Raw genomic sequence first — 24,544 nt, forward strand, 5'->3', positions numbered from 1 at the left:
GCCATGCCTGACAACAGCATTCAGTCCAACCAACGGGAGGTGGTGGGCACCGCGCACCACAAATGGGTTTCACTCCAAGGAAAATCGGTTGCCCCCGAAAAGAAACTGCAGGATTTAAAATTCTCTCCCCAACCCTTTGCAAGCTGCAAGATTTACTGCCCCCAGGAAAACCCAACAAATAAAGATCACATTTTACACTGGGTTCTTTCGAGCAATACGGGGACAGGGAGGAAGACAGTGGAGAGCTGATACAAAACGTACAAGAGGAGGAATAAGGGAGGCGTAGGGTGGAGAGGGGTAAGGCACTCACTGTTATCCTGGGGATGTTCTTCTTGCCTTGGTAGGACATGGTGATGATCTGCTGCAGGGACAGAGCCGGCTCCTACCCTCCAACCTGAGCCCCTTTTGCAAGCTGGCGTCTGTCTAGACTGGTGCTTTACCCAAGATCAGGTGGAACAAATGATGCTTCGTGCCCCCCCCTTCCCCTCTCTCCCCCTTTCCTTTCTCCTTCTGTCTTTCCCCCCTCCCTCCTGTTTTACACAATAGTCAATCCTCACACACACCCCTTTCCCCCCGTGCCAGCTGGGACCCTGTGAGAGACGAATGGCTGATCAGGCGGCTCCTCCCTCCCTGAGTCTCTCCCTCTATTGATTTTTTCCCTCTCTCTGCTTGTTTCACTTGCCTCACCCACTTTGCGCGGCTGCTGCGGTGGGGCGCGGCGGCCGCCAGGGGGAGCAGCGAGAGGCATGAGCCCTGAGCTGCAAAGGAGGGCGGGGGCAGTCACACAAAATCCCCAGGGATGTAGCTGCAGAGGGCGCGCAGGCGCCGGAAGAAAGAGAACTAGCTCTCTGATCCCTAACAGCAACGCATGGAGTATTAAAGACAGATCAGAGAGCAGCAGTAGCGGCTGGATTCTCATCTGTTATGCTCACCCCTCCCTTTGCAGGGGAAGATGCATCTTTCCCTCTCACCTAGACCTAGCAAAATCCCTCGTGTTCCCATTAGCAGACGGCTGGCTGCACCCTCTCTGCTGGTCCTTGACTCTCCATGCACAGGATTTGAATCCGTTTGCAATGCTAAAATAAAGTATGTGGGGGGAGGGGGGTCATATGTCCTTGATATTAATGCAGCAGGGATTGTTTTGCTCCAATTTGTTAAGAATTCTGTACATCTATACACTGTGTGGGGATAGCTTTCTTTCTCCCTTCCCAGTACCTCTGTCCCTTGAGCATTTAATCCTGTTGTTTAGGCGCCTTCCCAAATATATATTTATTAACTGAACATTAGGGCATGTCTACACGGAATCTGAAAGCGAGCCTCACAGCCTAGTTCTGTGATCTCACCCTATGGGGCTCGCATGCTAGCTGGCTACAAATAGCTGTGTAGACATTGCAGCTCCGGATCTCCAGCCTGAGCAGCAAATTCTACACATCTATTTTTAGTGCAAGCCCCCTTAGCACAAATCTGTGGAGCAATGCTCACTCCCAGCTGTAGTGTAGACTTCAATAGGCTTTGGAACAGGCCTGAAATTTTTCCCCTCTGCTGACAGTCCCTAGCTCTGTGCTCTGAGGGCTGCCCAAGGCAGGGCATTTCCTGTGGAGGGTTCCACCTGTAGAATTTAGGTTCCACCTGTACAGCTTATCATGCCCTAGCCCAGCGGTTCTCAAACTGGGTCCTGACCCCTTTGAGGTCACCAGGGCTGGTTTAGACTTGCTGGGGCCTGAGGCTGAAGCCCAAGCCCCACTGCCAATGGCTGAAGCCAAAGCTCTAGGGCTTAAGCCCTGGGTGGCAGTACTCAGGTTGCAGGCCCCCTACCTGGGCCTGAAGCCCTTGAGCTTCAGCTTTTGCCCCCCTGCCCAGAGCGGTGGGTCTCGGGCTTTGGCCCCCGACCCACCCAGGGCAGTGGGGCTTGGGTGGGCTCAGGCTTTGGTCCCCCCTTCTGTGGTCATGTAGTAATTTTTGTTTGTCAGAAGGGGGTCATGGTGCAATGAAGTTTGAGAACCCCTGCCCTAGCCAGTCACTGGGATGCTTGTTGTGATTGGTTGGATCAGCACAGGGAAAGGCTGTGGGGCTGTTTGTGTTAGCTACTGTAGACAGTTCCATATTGGCAAGCTCTCTGTGGGATGAACTCTACTGACTGCAATGGCAAAGGCTTCGAGGATCAGACCTTTAAAAACTTTGTTGCTCTTCATTTTTCCCTCACGTGCCCAGCCACCATGGGGATGGTAGGGTTACCACCTTTAAAATGCAAAAAAAAAAAAAAAAAAGGGCACCCACCCCCAGCACAAGACAAGCCCACTGCAACCCCAACCACAAGGCAACTACCCGCTCTCTTCAAAAGCCACTTGTAGTATCTAGAAAGATAACACATAGAGATAAGATTGATAACATCGCAGGTCCTCACTCTCATGTGACTCAAACCCTCTCTCACACACACCCATGGTGTGCTTGAGTATTGGTTTTTCAACAGTTTTGATCTGTTATTGCTTAAAGTGTGGAAGTGGGAACACTGCAGCATCTTTAGCTGGACACAGAAACTTTAACATTAGATATCCCAGTGTCTTCTGATAACAATGCAAATCTTTAGACCTACGTAAAAAATCTGGCATATTAAATTATTTTTCTGGCAAATCCATGAAAAAACCAGCCATGCTCGTCAAATACCAGCCAGGTGGTAACCCTAGGGGATGGGCAAGTAAAAACAAATAAAGATTCTATATGCAGTTTCTAAGAAAACAGAGACAGTGAACAACTTGCCTAACCCTATTTACATGATGAGGCATTACTCAAAAGAGAATTTCTATTTGTGAGAGTTAGGACTAATCATGCACAGAAGTATTCAAGGGGTCAGCGTCCTGCATAAATACAGAGACCACATAAATGCAGCTAATCCTGAGATAGAAGAATGGCAATGGACACACATATTGTAGGGTGTCATAAATATAAAGGGAAGGGTAAACCCCTTTGAAATCCCTCCTGGCCAGGGGAAAGCTCCTCTCACCTGTAAAGGGTTAAGAAGCTAAAGGTAACCTCGCTGGCACCTGACCAAAATGACCAATGAGGAGACAAGATACTTTCAAAAGCTGGGAGGAGGGAGAGAAACAAAGGGTCTGTGTCTGTCTGTAGTCCTCTTGGCCAGGGACAGAACAGGAATGGAGTCTTAGAACTTTTAGTAAGTAATCTAGCTAGGTATGTGTTAGATTATGATTTCTTTAAATGGCTGAGAAAAGAATTGTGCTGAATAGAATAACTATTTCTGTCTGTGTATCTTTTTTGTAACTTAAGGTTTTGCCTAGAGGGGTTCTCTATGTTTTTGAATCTAATTACCCTGTAAGATATCTACCATCCTGATTTTACAGGGGGGATTTCTTTATTTCTATTTACTTCTATTTTTTATTAAAAGTCTTCTTGTAAAACACTGAATGCTTTTTCATTGTTCTCAGATCCAAGGGTTTGGGTCTGTGGTCACCTATGCAAATTGGTGAGGCTTTTTATCCAACATTTCCCAGGAAAGGGGGGGTGCAAGTGTTGGGAGGATTGTTCATTGTTCTTAAGATCCAAGGGTCTGGGTCTGTAGTCACCTAGGCAAATTGGTGAGGCTTTTTACCAAACCTTGTCCAGGAAGTGGGGTGCAAGGGTTTGGGAAGTATTTTGGGGGGAAAGACGCGTCCAAACAGCTCTTCCCCAGTAACCAGTATTAGTTTGGTGGTGGTAGCGGCCAGTCCAAGGATAACGGGTGTAATATTTTGTACCTTGGGGAGTTTTTGACCTAAGCTGCTAAAGATAAGCTTAGGAGGTTTTTCATGCAGGTCCCCACATCTGTACCCTAGAGTTCAGAGTGGGGGAGGAACCTTGACATAGGGTATAAAGAGAATTTCCAACCAAGCACACTAAAGGCAAACCAGGCTTCTCCAAAAGATCTACATACACCATGACCAATGAGTACAAAGAGATCAACCAGCCCTCCAGGGTTTAAACTCAGTGTTCTAAGGAGTTTAGGAATTTCAAAACCCACTGCTAAGAGCATCTCCTCCTAGGTATACTATAAACATACATGCACACAACAGGTATTGTCAACTGTAAACATTCAAAAATCATGAGTCAGACCCCTACAAATCATGAGATTGGCTTAAAAATCCCAAGATTTTAAAAAATAATAAATGTGGGTTCTTTTTACTTAAATTCTGTTTTTAGAGCTTCTTGCTCGAGTCTCAGATACCTGGGTTTTTAACCAGACCGATCAGCCTCCTAGCCCCATTCTCACTGTAATCTGTGTGGGCATCAAGAAGCTAGGGTCTAACCCAAATATTTTAATCATATTTTGTTCTTCTATGGGGCCTTTTGTCTGATGCTCGCAGAATGTTTTACTACACACATTAATTAATGACAAGTCAAAACATCCTTCAATGACTTAGAATAAAGGTCAACAGATGACAAAACTATTACAAGATCTGCAGTCCAAGAAAGTTGCAGTTAATCAGTCAATAAAGAAGTATTCAAAAATGTAAACAATTGCTTAGATGGAAACTGATGATCTGAACGCTGTCGACAGTTAAAACAAAAACAAAAATAGCAGGGGGTACCCTGTGTCTCCTTGCCAAATATTGTGGTTGTACAAGCAAGTTTTCATATTTTCAATATTTTTTCTCTCCCTGTTACTATGTGACACCCACACAAACAACAAGCACAAAGTGCTGTAATATGGTGCACAGAGTAAACAATATGAAAAGAATGAAGAGTTTTTTTCCCTGTCATCTCTTTCAGTTACTGTCATCTTTGCTGGTTTCAGAGTAACAGCAGTGTTAGTCTGTATTCGCAGAAAGAAAAGGAGTACTTGTGGCACCTTAGAGACTAACCAATTTATTTGAGCATAAGCTTTCGTGAGCTACAGCTCACTTCATCGGATGCATACTGTGGAAACTGCAGAAGACATTATATACACAGAGACCATGAAACAATACCTCCTCCCACCCCACTCTCCTGCTGGTAATAGCTTATCTAAAGTGATCACTCTCCTTACAATGTGTATGATAATCAAGGTTGGGCCATTTCCAGCACAAATCCAGGTTTTCTCACCCTCCGCCCCCCCCCCCCCCAACTCACTCTCCTGAGTGAGTGAGTTTGTGTGTGTGTGTGTGTTTTGGGGGGGGTGAGAAAACCTGGATTTGTGCTGGAAATGGCCCACCTTGATTTTCATACACATTGTAAGGAGAGTGGTCACTTTGGATGGGCTATTACCAGCAGGAGAGTGAGTTTGGGGGGGGAGGGGGGGAGGGTGAGAAAACCTGGATTTGTGCTGGAAATGACCCAACTTGATTATCATGCACATTGTAAGGAGAGTGATCACTTTAGATAAGCTATTACCAGCAGGAGAGTGGGGTGGGAGGAGGTATTGTTTCATGGTCTCTGTGTATATAATGTCTTCTGCAGTTTCCACAGTATGCATCCGATGAAGTCAGCTGTAGCTCACGAAAGCTTATGCTCAAATAAATTGGTTAGTCTCTAAGGTGCCACAAGTACTCCTTTTCTTTCTGCGAATACAGACTAACACTGCTGTTACTCTAAAACCTGTCACACACACAAACTCACTCTCCTGCTGGCAATAGCTTATCCAAAGTGACCACTCTCCTTACAATGTGTATGAAAATCAAGGTGGGCCATTTCCAGCACAAATCCAGGTTTTCTCTCCCCCCGCCACACAAACTCACTCTCCTGCTGGCAATAGCTCATCCAAACTGACCACTCTCCTTACAATGTGTCTGATAATCAAGGTGGGCCATTTCCAGCATAAATCCAAGTTTAACCAGAACGTCTGGGGGCGGGGGGGGGGGAGGTAGGAAAAAACAAGGGGAAATAGGCTACCTTGCATAATGACTTAGCCACTCCCAGTCTCTATTTAAGCCTAAATTAATAGTATCCAATTTGCAAATGAATTCCAATTCAGCAGTTTCTCGCTGGAGTCTGGATTTGAAGTTTTTTTGTTGTAAGATAGCGACCTTCAAGTCTGTAACTGCGTGACCAGAGAGATTGAAGTGTTCTCCGACTAGCTTATGAATGTTATAATTCTTGAAATCTGATTTGTGTCCATTTATTCTTTTTGTCATCTTTGCTGTTACTTGTACAATTTAATAAATATTCAGGCAGAAGTGTAATTTTAAGTCAACTGTGTCCCTCTAAAGGGATTTCAATAAATACTACGAGATCTTTATAGTTCAAAATTTCTTTTTAAAAATCTAATTCACATTAGACACTCAGAGGACAACCTTTGCTATTGTTAATAGCATGGCAATGCCCAAAGGGCTAATTCAGTACACAGCAAAAGACAGCCTCTGTCCCAAAGAGTTGAAAATCTAAACAAACCCCAACTCTGACCGAGCATTCTTTATGCTCAGAAGCGAGTCACGACCCATTCCAGTGACTGCAGGTATTAGATAGCTAGGTACACTGAGTAGAGATGGGAATTTTTTGATTAAACTTTTTTTGGTTGGAAAATACCGATTCACTGAAACTGATTTTTTTTTCTTTGCTGAAACATACTGGTTTTAATTAAACTTTCCTTCAGTCCAGCATGCAATTTCTGGGCAGCAGGGACAGGGGAGAGAAACCCCCCACCTCCACCCCAGATTAGCCAATAGCCTGGTGAAGGCTCTCACCTGAGATGCAGGAGACCCAAGAGCAGGGATCTGAACCTGGATCTCCGACATCCTAGGGCAGTGTTTCCCAAACTTGGGACGCCGCTTGTTCAGGGAAAGCCCCTGGCGGGCCGGGCCGGTTAGTTTACCTGCTGCGTCTGCAGGTTCGGCCGATCGCGGCTCCCACTGGCCGCAGTTCGCCAATGTTTCCCTGAACAAGCGGCTGTCCTAGGCGAATGCCCTGGGGGTGTCTATCTCTTTCTCTCGTGTTTTTTCACAAAAAAATATTGTAAAGCTTTCCGTGTCATTTCAGATCAGAATGAAAGCGCATTGCAAAACCTCTAAATGTTTTGTGAAATGGAATTTCTGTTTTCTTGCCAGCCCTATTAGAAGCAAGGTCACAGGTGGTCTTGCCTAATGGTCAGAGCAGGTGTCAGGTCTAGTGGTCAGAGCCAATGTCCAGGTCAGAGAACGGAAGCAGGGGACAGAGCCAGAGTCAGCTGGGATTGAGCCAGAGTCAGGAACAGGAACTGAAGCTGAGGATCAGAGTCTGGTTCAGTTCAAATGCCAGAGCCAAGGATTGAGCCAGAGTCAGACATTTTCAGAGTCAGGATTGGTAGCTGATGGTTCAGAAGCAAAGTGAAAGGGCAGGAACCAGAGAGAGGCCAGGATCAGGCACGAGCAGGAACCAGACAGGAGTTAGGAATGAAGAGCACATCAGGAGCACAACAGGAATCAGGAACTCAGTGGAATCAGGATTGCAGGAAGCAGGCAAGAGCAGGGTCCAATGGGGCCACAGTAGATAGTCTGCACAGTTGCTGAGAGAGCCCAGCCAGCTCACTTCCTGGCTTAACGAGTGGGTGTTACAGGTCTTGGGTGCTCCAAGAGAACTTCCTGTGGGGCCAGAGCTTCCAGGTTTAGTGACTTGAGATGCTGCTTTGCCCACATCTTGGTGGTGACAAGGGAGCATCAGAGATCCAGGACCTCCACAGTCGCGGGCTATAGACCCGCATCCTTGAATCCTTACAAACGCTAAGGCACAGGGAACTTAAGCAGTCATAGAGCAAGTCAGTGGGACAGCCACAAACAGAACCCAGAAGTCAGACCTAACTCTCAGCCAACTGCTCTAAACACAGGAGCATACTCCCCATCATTCCTTTTTTGCTGTATGCATATTCTTTAAAATCATTTCCCCCTCTCCTCCAGGAGATATGCTCCCATTGGCAGAGCCCCCTCAATGCCATGCAGTCCTTGGAAGGAGAGCACAGCAAGGGTAAATGCTGCTTCAAGAAGCATGTGTTCCCGATTGGATCTCTGCTGAGATATTCATGGGGTCACTAGAGGTGGTCCCTGGGGAACCACTGGTGCCCAGCTCCCAGCACCTCCAGGAGCCCCAATATCCATAAAGCTCCCACAGAAGAGCTTCTGCGGGGTCCCTTGGAGAAGAGGGTTGATGCCAAAGAACTATGAGGCCCCTTCTTTTGCAGCCTCCAACAGGAATCCACAGGGTCAGGAATTTCTGTGGAATTGCTTGTGGAAGCAGAGGGGACAAGCCAGCCCTAAATGATTAGCACTTCCCACCAATGTTTTTGATCATTTAGGGCCCATTGAAGTCAGCAGCTAACCTCAGATCTCTCTGCTGCCATTTTGAAATGTAGGGCCTGATCCAGACTAAGTGTGTGAGGGGGGAGTGAGGCTATTGTGTCCCACCTTCATAACACAACTGCCTAATGATCAGGCTGGCTTCCACACCATCTCCATAGTACAGGCCATCTCCCAGAGGCAACATAGAGTATGCACAGGCATCACAACCTTTACAAATCAGACTCCAGAGCAAATGCGAATGGGGAGGAACTTGAGATGCAGCCATTCATGCTCGATGCACGTGAACTCCGACAAAAGAAGGAAGGGGGGACAGGAAGGGGGAGAAATGACCCATGTTTTCCTCGGTGGACAGGCTCTGCACAGTTCTCTCCTGACTGGAAAACACTTGTATTTGCTTTGGCAGTGAAAACAAGGAGAAAGAGCAACCAATGTAATACTTTGAGCAAACTCTCCTCGTATGTCGGACTTACTGTTTTAAAGGAAATATCACCCATTTAAAAGCACTAGGGCTTTACCACTGCTAAACTCCAACTCGGTTAATATATTTTTCAGGCCAGGAGATACATGTAGATTTTGCCTGACTGCCCAATTCATTGCTCTGCAATAACTACTCCTGAAGGCATTCTGCGCCAAAAAAATTAAAATTCTGCCCCAAAAAATTAAAATTATGCGCACACTATTTTAAAATTCTGCAAATTTTATTTATCAAATAAATGTGGAGCCTCCAGCATGGCATTGGGGGACACTGGCCACTAGCTGCACAGAGGTGAGAGATCACTGTGCAGCCTTCCCCCCCCCAGGACACAGACTCAGCGGTGAGGCTGCACCCAAACCTGACACAGTGCAAGGACCAGGCCTGCCCCTCCATGCCAGGTGCATCAGGTGTGGGCAGGCAGGCTCAGCAAGGCAGGATCCAAGTGTGGAGGGGCTTAGTGTGGGTGGATCCAGGTGTGGGTTGAGAGGGTTCTGTGTGGGGCAATCTGGGTGTGGAGACTCAGTGGGGGATTCGGGTGTGGAGGGGATCTGGATGCACAGGGGTTTGTTTGGGGGGGTTGGGTGCAATGGTAATGGGACTCTGCAGGGGGCTCCAGATGAAGGTGGTTGGGGCTCAGCAGGAGGGGGGGCATCTGGGTGTGGGGGGGATAGAGTTCAGCAGGGGGTTCTGGGTGTGGGGGACTCAGTGGGGCATTCAGATGCTGGGGGAGTGGGGCTCAGTGGGTTGGGGACCGAGGTGCAACTGGCTGGGGCTCAGTGGGGTGGGGATCTGGGTGCGACTGGCTCATCAGGGTGGTCCAGGTGCAGAGGGGTGGGGTTCATGAGGCGGGGTTCTGAGTATGGGTGGGTGAGGCTCTGGGGAGGGGAGGGTCTGGGTATGAGGGGGTCTGGATGAACGGGGGTTGGATTCCTCCCCCTGCAGCTGAGGAGTAATGGGTGCAGGAAGCAGGGGCGGGGAGTTTGCAGAACTTCCTGCAGCTGGGGGAGAAATCTGTGCCATGCAGGGGAAGAGGAAGTCCTGTCCTCCCCAGCCCAGACTAGCAGCTGAGCCCAGAGCAGGGTAGGAGCCACCAGCCAGGTCTTCCCCAGTCCTGCCTCCTGTCCCATAGTGATTTACCTCTCTGCCGGCTGCCCTGGGCACCCAAAACATACTGCTGGGGAGGGTTGCATGACCGCTCTTGTGGTTTCCCTTGGCTTCCCCATCAGAAAGTCATTTTTCTGCAGGAAAGCAAAGAAATCTGCGGGCGGGGAGGGGGGAGGGGGATATAAATTCTGTGTATGTGCAGTGGCACAGAATTCCCCCAGGAGTAAATAACAGACTTGATAATTGCTAAAAGCAAGGGCTTATCCACAGCTGATTTGGGGTAACTGTCAGGGAGGACAGAGGGACATGGGCGTGAACAGATCCATCAAGAGAAATTTGGGGCTCTGGTACATCATGTTTGCCGGGGCCCCACCCCTGTCCAATTCACTTTATTTATGCAGATTCTACAGATGTTTTGGGGGAGGCCCCTGATAGTGGGGCCCCAGTACAATTGTCACCCTTTCCCCCCCTCTTGTCAGCTCTGAGTGTGAATATCTTTTCCCTGCACCAGAAACAAATGAGAGTGAAACTGAACGTGACAAATGGAACAAGCTTGTGTGTGAATGAGCTAACGCTGCTTAAAGGCTTAATTCACGTAGGGCTCAATCCTACAAGGTGCCAAGTACCCTTGTCTCCTATTGACTTCCCCGGCAGTTGGGAAATGTTCATCATCTCTCTCAGGATTGGGGCTCTGTCACCTCAGGGGCTCTTGCAGGCAGCGGTAGCTGGAAACCTGCCGGTGCAGCAACTTACACAAGTCCGCATTAGGGCTGCGAAAAGCCATTCTCACTGTTCAGTGATACTGTGAATTTCAGTAGCGTCTGGACGAGAAATTTCACCCCTGCTGGCTTTGGAGAATAATCATCATCTCTCTCTCCAGCCCCTCCCTTTAAAAACAAGTTTGCAACAAGGAGAGTGCAGTAGATCTGAACATATGCCTTGATTTTATTAGTGACTATGTATATTAATGATTCCTGCCTTTCCCTCTCCCCGTCAAGCTCCCTGGCTTCCTTTCCCTCCCTCCTCCCCCCCCCAATTCTTTTTTCTATATGCTGTTTGCCTGGCAAGCCTCAGAGAAGGCAATCCAGTTTAAAGATTAAAACCTAGCTGAGGACATCCATCAAAATTCCCAGGGGAGCAGCTTATGGCGAGACACAGCAGATGCTCAGAGGAAGCAGAATTCCCCCTCCTCTCCCAGAGCAGGTGGCCAGCTCATCAGACTTGACACAGCTTCTAATCACAGCGGGAGGCTGACATTAACCTGCAGTTGTGGGGAGCTGCACTAAACCCCTGTTGGAAAGGGCTTGGCTGTGCAGGTGGAGCATGAGCACAACCCAAGACTGGTACAAGAGAACAACGATCACTAATGCATCCTACTAATTAGTACTAGTCATTATTTCTGTAGTGTCACAGCATTCAAATCCCAGCCTCCCTGCAGCAGGTTGGCCCTGTGGGGTGAATTCCATTGAAGAACACTGAGTTCCTCCTGCAAAGACACCCTTCCTGCAGGAGGGTGTTGAGGAGGGATTGGAGAGGTGGCATGGCATACAGGAGTTTGAATGTGATGCGGAAGTGGCTCCAGAGCCAGCACAGGGATTCAGGGGAGGGCAGGAAGCTGGAGGACGCAGTCAGCACGTCAGGCAAAAAATGGAAAAAACTAAGATCGTATATTGACATTTCCTTTAGTTTGAGGGGACCTGCTGTTCCCTCCCCTTCCTGAGAGTCCTCTAGGATCACTCAGTTCTCACACCCTTAATAGCCACCCCACCCCATGTCAAAGCACCACCAGCATTCAGCTGGAGATGTTGATGCATCTGCCGGCAGCTGTCACTAGAGAGCAGAGTGAGAGAACTCCTATCACCCGCTCCCCCAGAGGTTGAGCATGCTGAGAATGCTGCCAACCCTTGTCCCCCACTGCCATGGGATTTGATCTCAGGACCCCCACACAGTGGTGCTGTTAGACAGCCCAGGCTCACTCTTACTACAGGCTTATTTCTGGAATATTCCTATCAGCAGTGACTGGACCTGAATCAGAAAGGAGCTGAACTCACAGTTCCCACTAATAGTTGTGGGATCACAGGCCCTCAGGATCAGGCCCTACATTTTAGATAGCTGGGCTTGAGCATGCACACTATCCCTATACCTTTAAAATTAGACTACCCAGGATGACTCTTGTCCAATCAAAATATAAAGTTGCTATCATATGATCCCTCAATGAAACCACTGCGCTCGTGAATGAGTAAAGACATCACCACAATTCTCCCTCCCCATGCCCCTTGTTCTATTTTAGTCAATAACTAGCAGTTTCCCCAGGCTCAGTCCCCAGGTCCCACCAGAAACCCCAACTGTCTCTCAGTTCCCCTCTCCTCTGTAGTACTCTTCATAGTAAAGAGGAGACAGGACTCACTTATACCTAGGCTTGGAAGGATTAGATTTTTATCAGTAAATGTTGGTAAACATCAATGATGTCACCAGACTCACAAACTGACTGTCACCATGATAGTCGAAATTTACAAATAGGCAAAGTAAGAAACATGCCCCTTGATAACTTATTAGAGTCTAAGTCCCATGACTTAGACTTATGAATTAGGTTTGTTATGAATGGACTAGCAAATGAATAGTAAAAACAGGCATGATTTTTTGATTTAAGGAGATCTATTTTGTATATTTTGACAGGTGATGTTGACAATTTGTGTTTTAATGTTTTATAAAGCTTTAAGTTTTTGAATTGCAACATCTACTGTCATTAAGAAATTCTCAACCTCCCAATGTTATGCAAATGTGAAAATTTAAATAAATAAAAACAAAAAAAAATTCTTAAATAAACATTGTATCTGCCAATTATCAAAAAATAAAAAAATGAATTCTGCCAAACTGACTTATACTGGACACAACAAGGATTTTCCCCATAATACTAGAAAACAAGGAGCCTTAGCTAAACTGAAAGATAATTTCTTTAAAACAGATCAAAAGAAACACTTAAAAAAAGATACAACACATCGTTAACACATGGAACTCACTGCTCCAGGATAATATACAATCATAGCAAATAGCTTACAAAAGACCCAAAGTAAGGAATAAGAACAGAATCAGAAGTGACACTAAGATACAGATTAAATGATACCAGTGCTTCTTCTTGTATCCCAAAGGATTTCCAAAAAATTGGTCTTGTGCCACCTTGCTGGCCTCTCCACAACATACAATGGCAGCTGAAAAGGATGTTGCAAAACCCTCCTGACAACTTTCTTCTGCTTGCTTTCTACCCCAGAAAAATATATTCCAGTTTCATCCTCCTGGCCCCACTCTACTGTGATCCCACTCCCCTACCAATTCTCCAAACACTAGTGTTACCCCAAGGCAGACAAGACAAGACTTTTCAATAAAAAAAACAAATCCCAGGCAAAATAAAAAATTGCTTCTGGGAAAATAAGTCCCCACCTATCACAAAGCAGGGCACAAGCCCGTATTCTTTTCCTTGCACGTCTCCTTTGAATGCAACAAGTTGTATGTAACAACTTGGGCAGTAAATATGTCCTGAGCCAAAGTTTTCATAATGCCTCATTAATTTTGGGTGCTCGATCCAAGATATTCAAGGACCTGATTTTCAAAGGTGCTGAACATCCGTAGCTACCATCTATTTCAGCTGGAGCTGTAGGTGCTCCAGGCTGCTGTAAATTAGGTCCTTAGGGGGCAGATTTTTGGTCCACGGGTCTCCATCAATGGGATCAGGTACCTAACTGCTATTTGTGCCTTTGCAAATCTCACAGGTTTGCTGTGAAGGTGCTTCGCAGTGGGCACCCCAAATTAGTGAGGCACTTGTGAACATTTGGTTGTAAAGTCTTCTAGCCAAAGGACTGCTTCGATTCACAAAAACACCATTTAAAAACTAGAGTTCCTTGCATGTTAAATCATCAGTAGACCAAAATTCTGCCACACGACTAGGAAATTCAATGCCAAATTCAGTTCATCCATTGCTTCCTTAGTGCTTATGTTCAGAGCCAGGCTTTTCACTAGCTCAGCACTCTGAGGAAGATTATGGTTTACATAGATTTCTCATTCGCATCCACTAAAAATTCTCCATTCTGTTTTGGATCATTTCTGAAGGGTTGTTGCACTGCTCGGACTCCCCATGCCTCACACACGCAGCATGCTAGGAGTCAGGCCCCAAAAACCATAAGACTGGTGTAAAAACCTTTGGGATTCTTCTTTGCCTTCCGGTTTCTGAGCCTTTAGGAAACACTCATGTCCTATTTTCAAGCTTTTCTCTAAAAACCCAAGGACTAGAGAATTACTCTTTAAGCTGAAATTCTCAGGTAATCATGTGACTCCATTAGCTGGGGCTTTATGAAAAGTACCAAAGAGCATGAATGATGGCAACACTGGCCTATATGCTAAGCCCAATCCATTAACATGACCTCCAAACACTTCCCCTGTATTGGCATGTGCTGCTTTTAGTTCTTTCTGGGCCTGTTCATACTCCTTTCACCCCCATCCCATTCCAAGCTTTCCATGTATGTCACTAGCACTGAGTTTGTTTGTCTTGTTTCTAACAAATATCACTCCAAGCACTCTCTGTGTTCTCTGCGTCAACTCAACGCTGCTGATGGCTTCTTTCTGTTTGGTGCAGACTCTGACTACGTGCACCTTGCCAGAGGCTCTCCAATTTGGGATAGCTCTCCGGGGACGTCCCTGAAGTCAGCGCTGATTCTTCACTTGCTTGCCGTTTCATTATATTTTTGGCCAGTAATGCTACCTGTCTTCCTTCTCAAGTTAGAGGAAGCTTTCTATTCCTCTAACTTCTACTGTAGTTTTCTACTGTAGAGTACAACAGCCCCCGGTCCTGATAATCCTGTTTTATCTGAGCCATCAGCACAAGATGTGCGGGGACCAGTGTTTCAATGGATGCTTGCTTCCTCCAACCATTCGGGGGGTGGGAGAGGAGACAGATGCCAGAGGTGGGAGGGATGGCAGTAGTGATAATAAGAGCTGTGGGAAGGTTACATGGGATCAGAAGCTAGGGCAGCAGGAGCTGGGCTGGTGATACAGAGGATCAGGAGTTGAGTGTAGGGGACAAGGATCTTGGGGGGATGGGAAGGAGAAAGATTCCACAGATGCAAGACGTGGGTTGTAGTAGGGGAGCAGGAGCACAGCTGAAAGTGAAGGAGTTGGGTTGATGGATGTAGCAGGGCTGGTACAATGGGACAGCAGAAGGTGGGTGTGGGAGGACCAGGATAGTACATGTCCTAAGGGACTCGTGTGTGTGTGTGTGTGCGTATGTGTGCGCACACGCAAGTGTGCTTGTGGACTCTAGAGATTTACAAACTGGCATTATAGTCGGGGGGCGGGAGAGGGATGTATGTCAGGGATGGTGCTGGAAGGAGGTATTTCAATGATTGATTCTGCCCAGAAAGTGGCACCCCTTAGGTATTTCTTGCACTGAGAAGATTGGTAAGCACAGCTCTGCTAATCCAGAGTATGAAAAAGCCTTTCTCAGCTGGAATGGCAGTTCCTGGTATTGTCAACTTTTGTGATTTCATCAGGGTCTCACCATATTTTTTCTTAAAGCCCCAGCTCTTGGAGTCATGTGACTGCATGAGGACCTCCTCAGCATTCATTTAAGAAAGTAACAAACAAGTACATTTCTAGTGTTCACGATTATGAATAAAAACTGGAAAACATGAACCTTAAAAGTTCAGAAACCAGAAGGCAAATAAAAAGAACCCAATATTTATTATTTTTTAAAATCTCATTATTTTTATTCCAATCTCATGATTTTAGGGCCTGACACATGCTCTTTGAATGCTTGGAATTGGCAGTACTGGGTTCCCAATGTTCCAGGGCATAAGCCGACCACCACATTCCCCCACTATGATATCTTTCAGCACATCCAGGTGCATTCTGGAGCTTTTACACCTCTCTCTGCAGCCTTTAGCCATGGGCAAAATTAGAGGCACAATATCAACCTAGATGGACAGGTTGCAAAATACCTTAATGTTCTGGTAAGGCAAGTGGTGCAATAAGGGGCCTGTCAGACCTCAGCTCACTTCTGACTGGTGTCCTGCCAGCTGCTGTGACTAAACAGACTAAACATGGGACTTCAGTCGGCTAATATGGGTGCTTCTGGATTTCCACTACAATAGCTCAACTCCCTCACAGAGCTAAAGGGTGACGCCAAACTGATAAGGCATCTGTCAATTCCCCCTTAATTACATGCACAATGGAGAATGTAAAGAGAGGCTGAGTTTTCTGCTCAGCGTCATGTCTTTTCCCCCTTCAGCTGAATGGAAACACATGTTATTGGATGCAAATCTATCTGTGTAAAAGAATCATGGCTATTTCCCAACTGAAGGATAGGAAAGTCACTGCTGGACACTGACTCACAGCAGCAAGGCAGCCTGGCCTTAAGAGCCAAGCGCTCCAGTTATATTTTCCAGCCTCTCAGTCCCGTCTCCAGGAAGGGAGCCTGGATGTTTGGTTTTTGTTTCTTCCTCCCATTTCCTCCGTTCATCCACAGCAACTGCTCCTTAGCTGAGGAAGTTTAACAAGCTCCATCTCCCATCTCTTAAGCAGGGGTAACAGCGGAGGAACTCTGTCCAGATTCCACAATAGGTCGTCACCCTTAACAAAGCACACTCAGGAGATGCAGGCTGAGAAGTCAGACGGTCAGTGTGTTTCTGAGGCTGCAGAACGGGAACATGGCACTCTGTTAAGAACTAAGCCTTCCTTGTCAGATAGATTCATGCCTTAGACTTTTCACTTCTGGAAACTTAGCTGCAAAACCTTGGCTAGGCCATAAGTGAAATGAGTTTGCCATGTCTTACACCATTCCTATTGTGTGTTTGTGTGCATCACAAAACCCTTTTGTGCTTTGATACAATTCGTAATGATCAGATATTTCTGCTCAAGCAGAGCCCAGGGTGAAACAGCAGAGGTGTGCATTAGCAGAGCAGTTGGGTTGTCAGGCCTGAGTGGCGATGACAAAGTTCTTTTGTGGGCCCTGGATAAGAATAGGAGCAATGCTGCTGGTCAGGATTGAGATGCATTGGCAGAACTATACGTGGGAAGCTTGCAGTGCACCTCCTTGCAGCATTTCTGGCTCTAACCAGCATTTTTAGCTTGCCACAAAAACACCAAACCCACCCATAAAATTAAAAAAGGAATCAGTCAATGCTACTCGGCATCACCCTTTACAGAGCAGATGAAGCACAGTTTAATTTAAAAAAGAAATCTTTTTGCAGATACAGATTAACTCAGCTGCTACTCTGAAACCAGTTTAATTTCAGATTCTCTCAGCTGATACTATCCATTAATGCATTGACTGCTCAGATATGCAGCCCTTTGCCATGCTGACGGGCACATGATAAGACCCTAAAGGGAAATTTGCCAGTCTCCTTCAATATTTCACACCTGTAAGGTCTCCCTTTAGCCCTGTGATACGTGCACTGGGGTCTCTTGTCACTGGTTGGGGAATCTCTTCTCTTATAAACCAACTGCAATGGAGGGCAGACAGGACAACATTTTAACTTAAGCTTGAATAGAGACTGGGAGTGGTTGAGACATTATAAAAAGTAACCTATTTCCCCTTGTTTATCCACCCCCCCCACCCCCCAGACGTTCTTGTTAAACCCTGGATTTGTGCTGGAAATGGCCCACCTTGATTATCATACACATTGTAAGGAGAGTGATCGCTTTAGATAAGCTATTACCAGCAGGAGAGTGGGGGGGGGGCAGGAGAGAAAAACTTTTGTAGTGTTAAACACCCATTTTTTCATGGTGTGTGTGTATAAAAACATCCTCACTTTTTTTTTCATGGTCTGTGTGTATAAAAACATCCTCACTGTATTTTCCACTTTATGCATCCGATGAAGTGAGCTGTAGCTCACGAAAGCTTATGCTCAAATAAATTGGTTAGTCTCTAAGGTGTCAAAAGTACTCCTTTTCTTTTTGCGAATACAGACTAACACGGCTGTTACTCTGAAACCATTTTATCTTCAGACATTCAAAATACATAGTGACACCCCCCGCCCCCCCAGGCATGATTTGATGGAAACACCAATGGGAAAGCTTTTACAGTGTGGTCATGGTGGGTGAGGTGGGTGCATCTGAGGATAAAGTCCAAAGCTCTTAGGAGTGCAGAAAAAAAGTATTTGAAAAGCAATGGCAACTGCAGAAAGGATGATACTATAAATAGGGAATTCTGTTACCATGATGATGTAAAGGCCAAGAGACGACACACAGAACTGCAAGAACTTGGAGACCTTGGAGAAAAATCACCTTTTGTTTCCTTCAAATGTGACCAGACTTTGAGGAGAGTCACTCGTAGCTTCTGTTTGTTGTGGGATTAAATCCATAGTGTGTGCTGAATACCCTCACTGAAATGGTACAATTGGATTATAGCTACCTATTTTGTATTGTTTTTATGTTTTGTAGTCTCTCTGAAATTAGACGTGGGCAAGACCAATTGGGTCACTAGCCCATTCTCCAGCTAGAGAAGGATTGTTCCCTTCACTGTATTCTCAAGTGCTTTGTCTAGTCTGTCCCAGGCAATCAGGTTTGCTCCTCTTTCTTTAGGAGATGATTCCACAGCTCAACTTCATTTTTAAGATATTAACCCTCATATTCAGGGCTTGATTCTTCAACCACTTATACATTGCAACTCCACTGACTTCAGTGGAGTCATTCCTGATTTATAACAAGGAACAGAAGGAGAAAAACAGGCTCCCAGCTCAGACCACATTTTCATGTACTCTGTTTCACTCTGCTACTCTGTTATATCTTCTTGTATCTGCCACGCCTAAACAAATCTTTTCCATCACGCTGATAATTATTCCTTTTTATGGGTCAATTAGCTTCACTCCACCTAATGAGCTGAATTCATGCCTGTTATCACGCCTCTGAAACGTATGGAGTGACATCAGGGATAAATTTGTCCCATTAAATTCTTTTAATCTTTCCTCAGATCAATATCTCTAACCCTTTAATCACATTTGCTGCTCTTCTTGGAATTCTCTGCAATTTGTCAAGATCTCTCTACTACTGAGGCACTCACAACTGAATGCCATACCAAAAGGAAAACCATATCCCCACTTTGGCTTGAAGCCCAAAATCTCACTGGACTTTTTGCACACCATATCACTGCGGAAGGTTGTAAGCAGTTTGCTCTCCACCATCATCCATAAGATTTCCTTGGCATTAGTGTCTTCTACATACACAACATCTGTATTTTGGATTATTTTCCCCTGTTGTCCTTGCATTTTTCCAAGTTGAATCTCATTTTGCTGTTTCTTGCCCATATTTCTTACCTCTCTATATCCCTCTGTATCATTACCCTCCTTCCTTGGTGTTCATAACACATCCCAGTTTACTGTCATCTGCAAATGTAATTAATGTACTATTTATCTCTCTTCCAGCTCATTAATAACAGTTTAAAACAAAACTGCCTCTAGCACTGATGCCTGCAGTTTTCCACTGGACACCTCCCCTAGCTCATTACTTCGTCATGTTGTTATTCTTTTCAGCCAGTTCTCACTGAGCCACGTATCCAAGCCAATGTCACCGTGCTAGTATTCAAGCCAATATGATCCAACTTTTCCAGTAAGATTTCCTGAGGCACTGCACACACCTCTCCTGACCTCCGCTTGAGGTAAATCAAACCACACTACAATTATGTGAAAGACAATGGACAATGGAAATTTAGGATGGCAGTGGGGTTGGAGCAAAGGGCCAGGAGTTTCTCCCAGGAGCTAGGACACCCCATTCAAGTCTAGGCAATGCTGGGGTCGTTCCCTTTTAATGTTTTGGGTTTGTCCCAGTCAAAGGAAAATGTCATGGCAGCATTGTACAGTGGGTAATGCACGGAACTAGACATCAGGAGATTGGGTTCCATTCTGACTCTGCCACTTACTTCCTGTGATTTTGGGGAATTTGCTTAGCCAGCCATGCCTCGGTTTAGCCTTCTGTAAAATGGGCAATAATGGCACCTTTGTACAGTGTTCTGAGATCTAGAAATTATAGGTGCTAACATGTTTTCTCACTCCATGCCCCTTTTGCGTTCTCCTCTTCCCCTAAATTAAACCCCTTCCAACTCTGTTGTATTTCTGAACAGGGTATGTGAGTAGAAACCCCAGCATCACCAATTTTAGATCTGATATGATTGCACAGGGGGATAGCAACTGCCACAAGAACGCTCTGTGGGTTCCCAAGAGGTTTGGGTATATTCAAGATGATTCCCTTGGTGGTGTGGGACTGAAACCAAACAGTAAAGGGGAAACTCCACTAATGGGAAAAACACAGAAGCCAAACCCCAAGGCCAGTTCTCCAGGAAACCAAACCCCACCCCAGATAATCAACTTGGTGGTGTCTCTGTGTGCAACACTGACCTCTACTGGAGGCAGACTGGAGCTGACTTTACAGTTAATGGAGGGCTTGTTCCCTCCCTTCTGTCTTGCTCTTCCTACTTGCCTCTCAGCTCACCTAAGCTGCATGTGATCCTCCAATCAATGCCCCAATCTGTGAATCCTCAGTGCAAGGCCAGGAACCGCTCAGTTCTGCTTCTACAAGGCTGGGTCTGCCCCTGTGACACATCTAATCTGTGCCGTGCCTGCAGTACATGAATCAGTGCAAAGAGGAGAGTGGAATAGTGTTGATCAGAGGCCCTGCAGTTGTGGGAGCTGCGTTGCCTCAATGCAGGCAGCTGTACAGGAACATGGACATTTTGGGGCAGGGAGCATACTCTTACTGTCCCAGAAAACAGGCCAGAACACCACTCCAGACATTGCCTTGCAGGAAGAGACAGACTGAGTGGAGCTGGCATGGGACAGGTAGGAAGGCAGCCATTATAGGACTGGCTCTGCAAGAGGAGAGAAGTGTTGTTAGTCAGTGGGGCAAGGAAGATCCTGAGCAACTAACTAGGGCTCCTCTGTATCTTGTCACAAGGCCTGGCTCTTGACAGATGCTTGCCTGCCGGCAAGACCAAGTGTGCAGAGGGAACTTAAGCCCTCCCCAAGCCCTGATCAGCACTGCCAGACTGTATCAGCTATCCACAAACAGGGGAGTTCCATCTACTAGCTGCATCAGGAGAGCTGCTCAGAAAGCTCAGTAGGTATCCCCCTCTGGGCCGTAAGTGCTATCCCTGATTCTCCATGCAGTTTGACAATCCTGGTGTCTGTCTGAATGGTATTGCACATGCTGCCCAATCTCACCTGGGCACTTGCAGTAACTTCAACTGCAAGCAGTAAGCCCAGCAAGAGAGAGGCCAGGGATGGGCCTAAGGAACTGCCCCTTGTGCATGGGAAAGGTTCCATCGTGGGATTTGCACTGCAGCTTCCTAACACATCCCATCTTCCTCTAGTAAAACAAAATGACAGCGGGCGCAGACAGCTGGTACTTCAGAACCCATCCAGCTCTCTCCTGCTGACAGCTCTCCTCCCACTTGCCTCTTGCTGTTTCTAATGCTCCCTGGTGTTGTGTGATAGATCATTGGACCCTGGGAGGGTCCGATTAATGGGCTCAGTGAGAAACTGTGAGATGTGTGGGATTTCTCCAATTTCTAATTAAAAGCATCCAGGATTGGGAGTCCCAAATGCAGATGTGGAGGGAGTCAGTCTTAGGAAGGGACTCTTCTGTGCATTCCTCAACCATCTGGGCACAATGAAACTGAAATATTGGAGTGGTTTTGCTTAGAGATTGACTGGTTGCCTCAGTGGATGTTTAGCGAAAACGAAGGCCAACGTTGGATGCATCTGCCTTTCTGAAAGATGATCTCATCCCCATCCCACAGACAAGGAATCTTGAACTGGGTGGTAGCTGGCTCCTGAAACAGCTTTGCAGATTTCTGTAAGGTTTCTTCGCTTTCCCAGGCCATAGGTCAAGAAGCACCATTTGCCCATCCTAAACCATTTGCTTCATGTTTAACCTAATGTACACAAGGGACACATCTAGCAACTGGAAATCCATCCATTGGTAGACCATCCCTTTGCACCCATGCCTTTCCTGCCCTCTGTAAAGTGATCACCTCCCTGGGTGTTGAATTTTTTGGGCACGTTTTGGCTTTCATGGAACTTTTTACTGTTCCACAGAATATTTCCCTTGCTGCCTTCTCCTACTTAATTAAAACCATTGTTTTTCTGGGGAAATGTAATTGAAAGAACATGTATTTCTACCTCTTCTTTGGAAGAAAAAAAGAGCCTTCATACTTGTGCTGTTCTAGAACAACTAGGGGAATACAATAAAATCACAGCAGGACCCAAAATAAAGCCTTATATTCAGACACTGATGTACATATAGCCAAAACGTTGTGATGCTTGAAATCCAGCTCCATAGTTTGCACTTGATTCTAATCTCTAAGTCAACAATTGCAGACACTCTTTCTTTGTAACTGCAGGGCAAGGACATAGTCAGTTGCAGGTTTTTTATAGCTGGGGAAATCAGTACAAACAGCAAGAAATTTGTTTATCAAGGAAGATACAAGTATGGGAGATGGCAGAATGTATAAATGGGTTTGGATTTCAAATACCCACAAAGTTCTGGGGTATTCAGAGTATTCTGGGTTTTAGTTCAAAGCCTATCTTTAACAAGCATTTGCAAATACTTTGACTTTGTTCAGTTATTTTTCAGTAACAAAATGTATGTGCAACATTGTCCTCTACTGGATGCAATCAGAATTGCTCAACTATGTGTCATAACCCTACACTGTTAACAATGACTCACCTCTAGCTCAAGTGGCTAGGGCCTGCAATTTTGGAGCAGGAGAATTTTAGTTTCTCTCTACTGCTGCTGTGAAGTTCTGAATCATGAATCACCAAGTTCCTAGATTACATGGATTTGATCTTTCAGCTCTAAGGACTGCACTTCAAGATACTTTACAGACTGTGTAATGTACACCAATATATTGAGGGCTGATGGGCTCTTTCGGAGATGCAGCTGTCTCTGCAGTGTCAACACAACACAATGGTTTAGATCAGGAACTGAATGATGATTTATCCAGTTCAGACAACAAGTGAGAATTTAGGTGGGAAGAGTGCATTAATCTGAGTTGGACTTTAGCCCAGACATCAGACACCAAGACTAATTCCTAGTGGAAAGAGCACTGGACTAGGACTCAAGAGACCTCAGGACTTTTACTTATATAGGTGCCTATTACCCCCCGTTCCCTGTCCTGATTTTTCACACCTGCTATCTGGTCACTCTAGAGCTAGGTGTCCATTATTCTTCTCATTGAAATGTACCATGAGATCTTGAATAACCACAAATGATTAGGAGTCAGTCCTGGTTTATCATCTCACCCAATACCCAGCATCTTGGCAGCAGCACAGCACACCCTAACACCATACTGGGATATTGATTCAGTACTGACTCAGAGGAAACAGCAGACCTATTTCAGACCTATTGATTCACTGAAGCCACTTCCTGATGTAGCTGGGTTTCTGATAACTTTCATCCAACTACTGATTCAGATTACACCTGCTCCAAGGCCAAGAGAGGAACAATCACAGGTTGGTGTGTAAACTGTTGGCAGAACATAGAGAACTTTCTTCAAGCAGCAGCCACACATATAATGTGTGCGCACATTGGTGCACTTTATAATAACCTACAAAAATGTTGTTACAATTGGACTTGTTGTTTTAAAATAAATGTCACCTCATTTACTATTCCTATTCTTTTAACTCCTCGCTGGAGCTGGTGTTATTGGAAAAGGCCATTTCTTTCTCTGTCCTCAGACTCTCTCTATGGGATTATTCTCCCCAAAGTTGCTATGTGATATGTATAAGATTGAGATGAGAGCTGTTCACAGGACAAAGAAAAGATCTGAGTGGTAGAAAAAGTGAGAATATGTGAGGGACTGTGTACAAGAAACCGTCCAAGCGAGTTATAGTTTAGGTGCCGGGCTCCCACATTGTACTACGTCTCCTACGATGCACAACAACCTCCTCCCACTTGGGTGGGTAGAGGTGGTCACATCATGGGAGTTCCTGGCCCATAAAGCTGAGTCCATAAAGAAGAATGGCGACATGAGGAAGCTGAACTACAACTCTCATGAGGTGTCACAGCAGCATATTGAAATCAAAATATTTCAGTTTTCTGCTGAACTATTTTAGTTTTGGGACATCTCGATTTTTTGATGAGAAAAGAAAATTTGTCTATGCAAAGCAGACACTTTTTGAGAAAAACTTTGTTTAGTTAAAATCCAAGTTTCCACCAATCCATTTTAGATGAAAACTTTCCTATCAGCCCTAGTATTTATACCATGCTCATCATTATGGTATCCAAATGCCCAGTGAGTGATATTTACCAGCCTTCGTATTCATCCTGGACACAGGACTGTTGGAAAGAACTTGCACCCTGGCATGGATAGCTCGGGCACTGACTTCTGATAACTATGCTTCAGGTTTTAGCTCTCTTTAGAATGTGATTGCAGGATTCTCTGAGGCAAACACAGGCTGTATGCAGCAAAATCAGAAAATTAACTTTTGTTTTACAATCAAAATCTATGATTTAACAAGACAGATTTTTCTGTCACACCTGTGTCACATAGGCAACCTTTTCTATGGCCTTCCTGCAGGAGAAAGGGCCTGATTCTGCTCTCATTGTCTTCAGGCTGAGAAGACCCTAACTGGTTTCTCTGAAGTACTACCAATTTCTCAGAATACTGTAGAATAGGTAAAGCTGGGCCAACCCAATCCCCCTCTGTAAAATGAGGAAAATAATACTCCCTACTGTATGGGGTGTT

The 24,544-nt window shown here is 45.7% G+C and overlaps 1 protein-coding gene across 2 annotated transcripts in view; it reads right to left on the reverse strand.

Moving 5' to 3' along the window:
* Positions 1 to 24,544, reverse strand: part of DPYSL3 (dihydropyrimidinase like 3) — a 72,192-nt gene that overhangs the window by 41,987 nt on the left and 5,661 nt on the right. Inside the window, exon 1 of one of the 2 annotated variants that reach the window (XM_073355757.1) lies at positions 311 to 485. The exons of the other annotated variant lie outside the window; for it this stretch is intronic. Within the exon in view, the coding sequence (XP_073211858.1) occupies positions 311 to 349 (39 nt within the window). The 5' untranslated portion in view covers positions 350 to 485. Of the gene's footprint in view, positions 1 to 310; positions 486 to 24,544 lie in introns of those variants that run through there. 2 annotated transcript variants of the gene reach the window in all.

The sequence above is a fragment of the Lepidochelys kempii genome, chromosome 8 (assembly GCF_965140265.1).
Source record: "Lepidochelys kempii isolate rLepKem1 chromosome 8, rLepKem1.hap2, whole genome shotgun sequence".
In the NCBI taxonomy this organism is placed as follows: Eukaryota; Metazoa; Chordata; order Testudines; family Cheloniidae; genus Lepidochelys; species Lepidochelys kempii.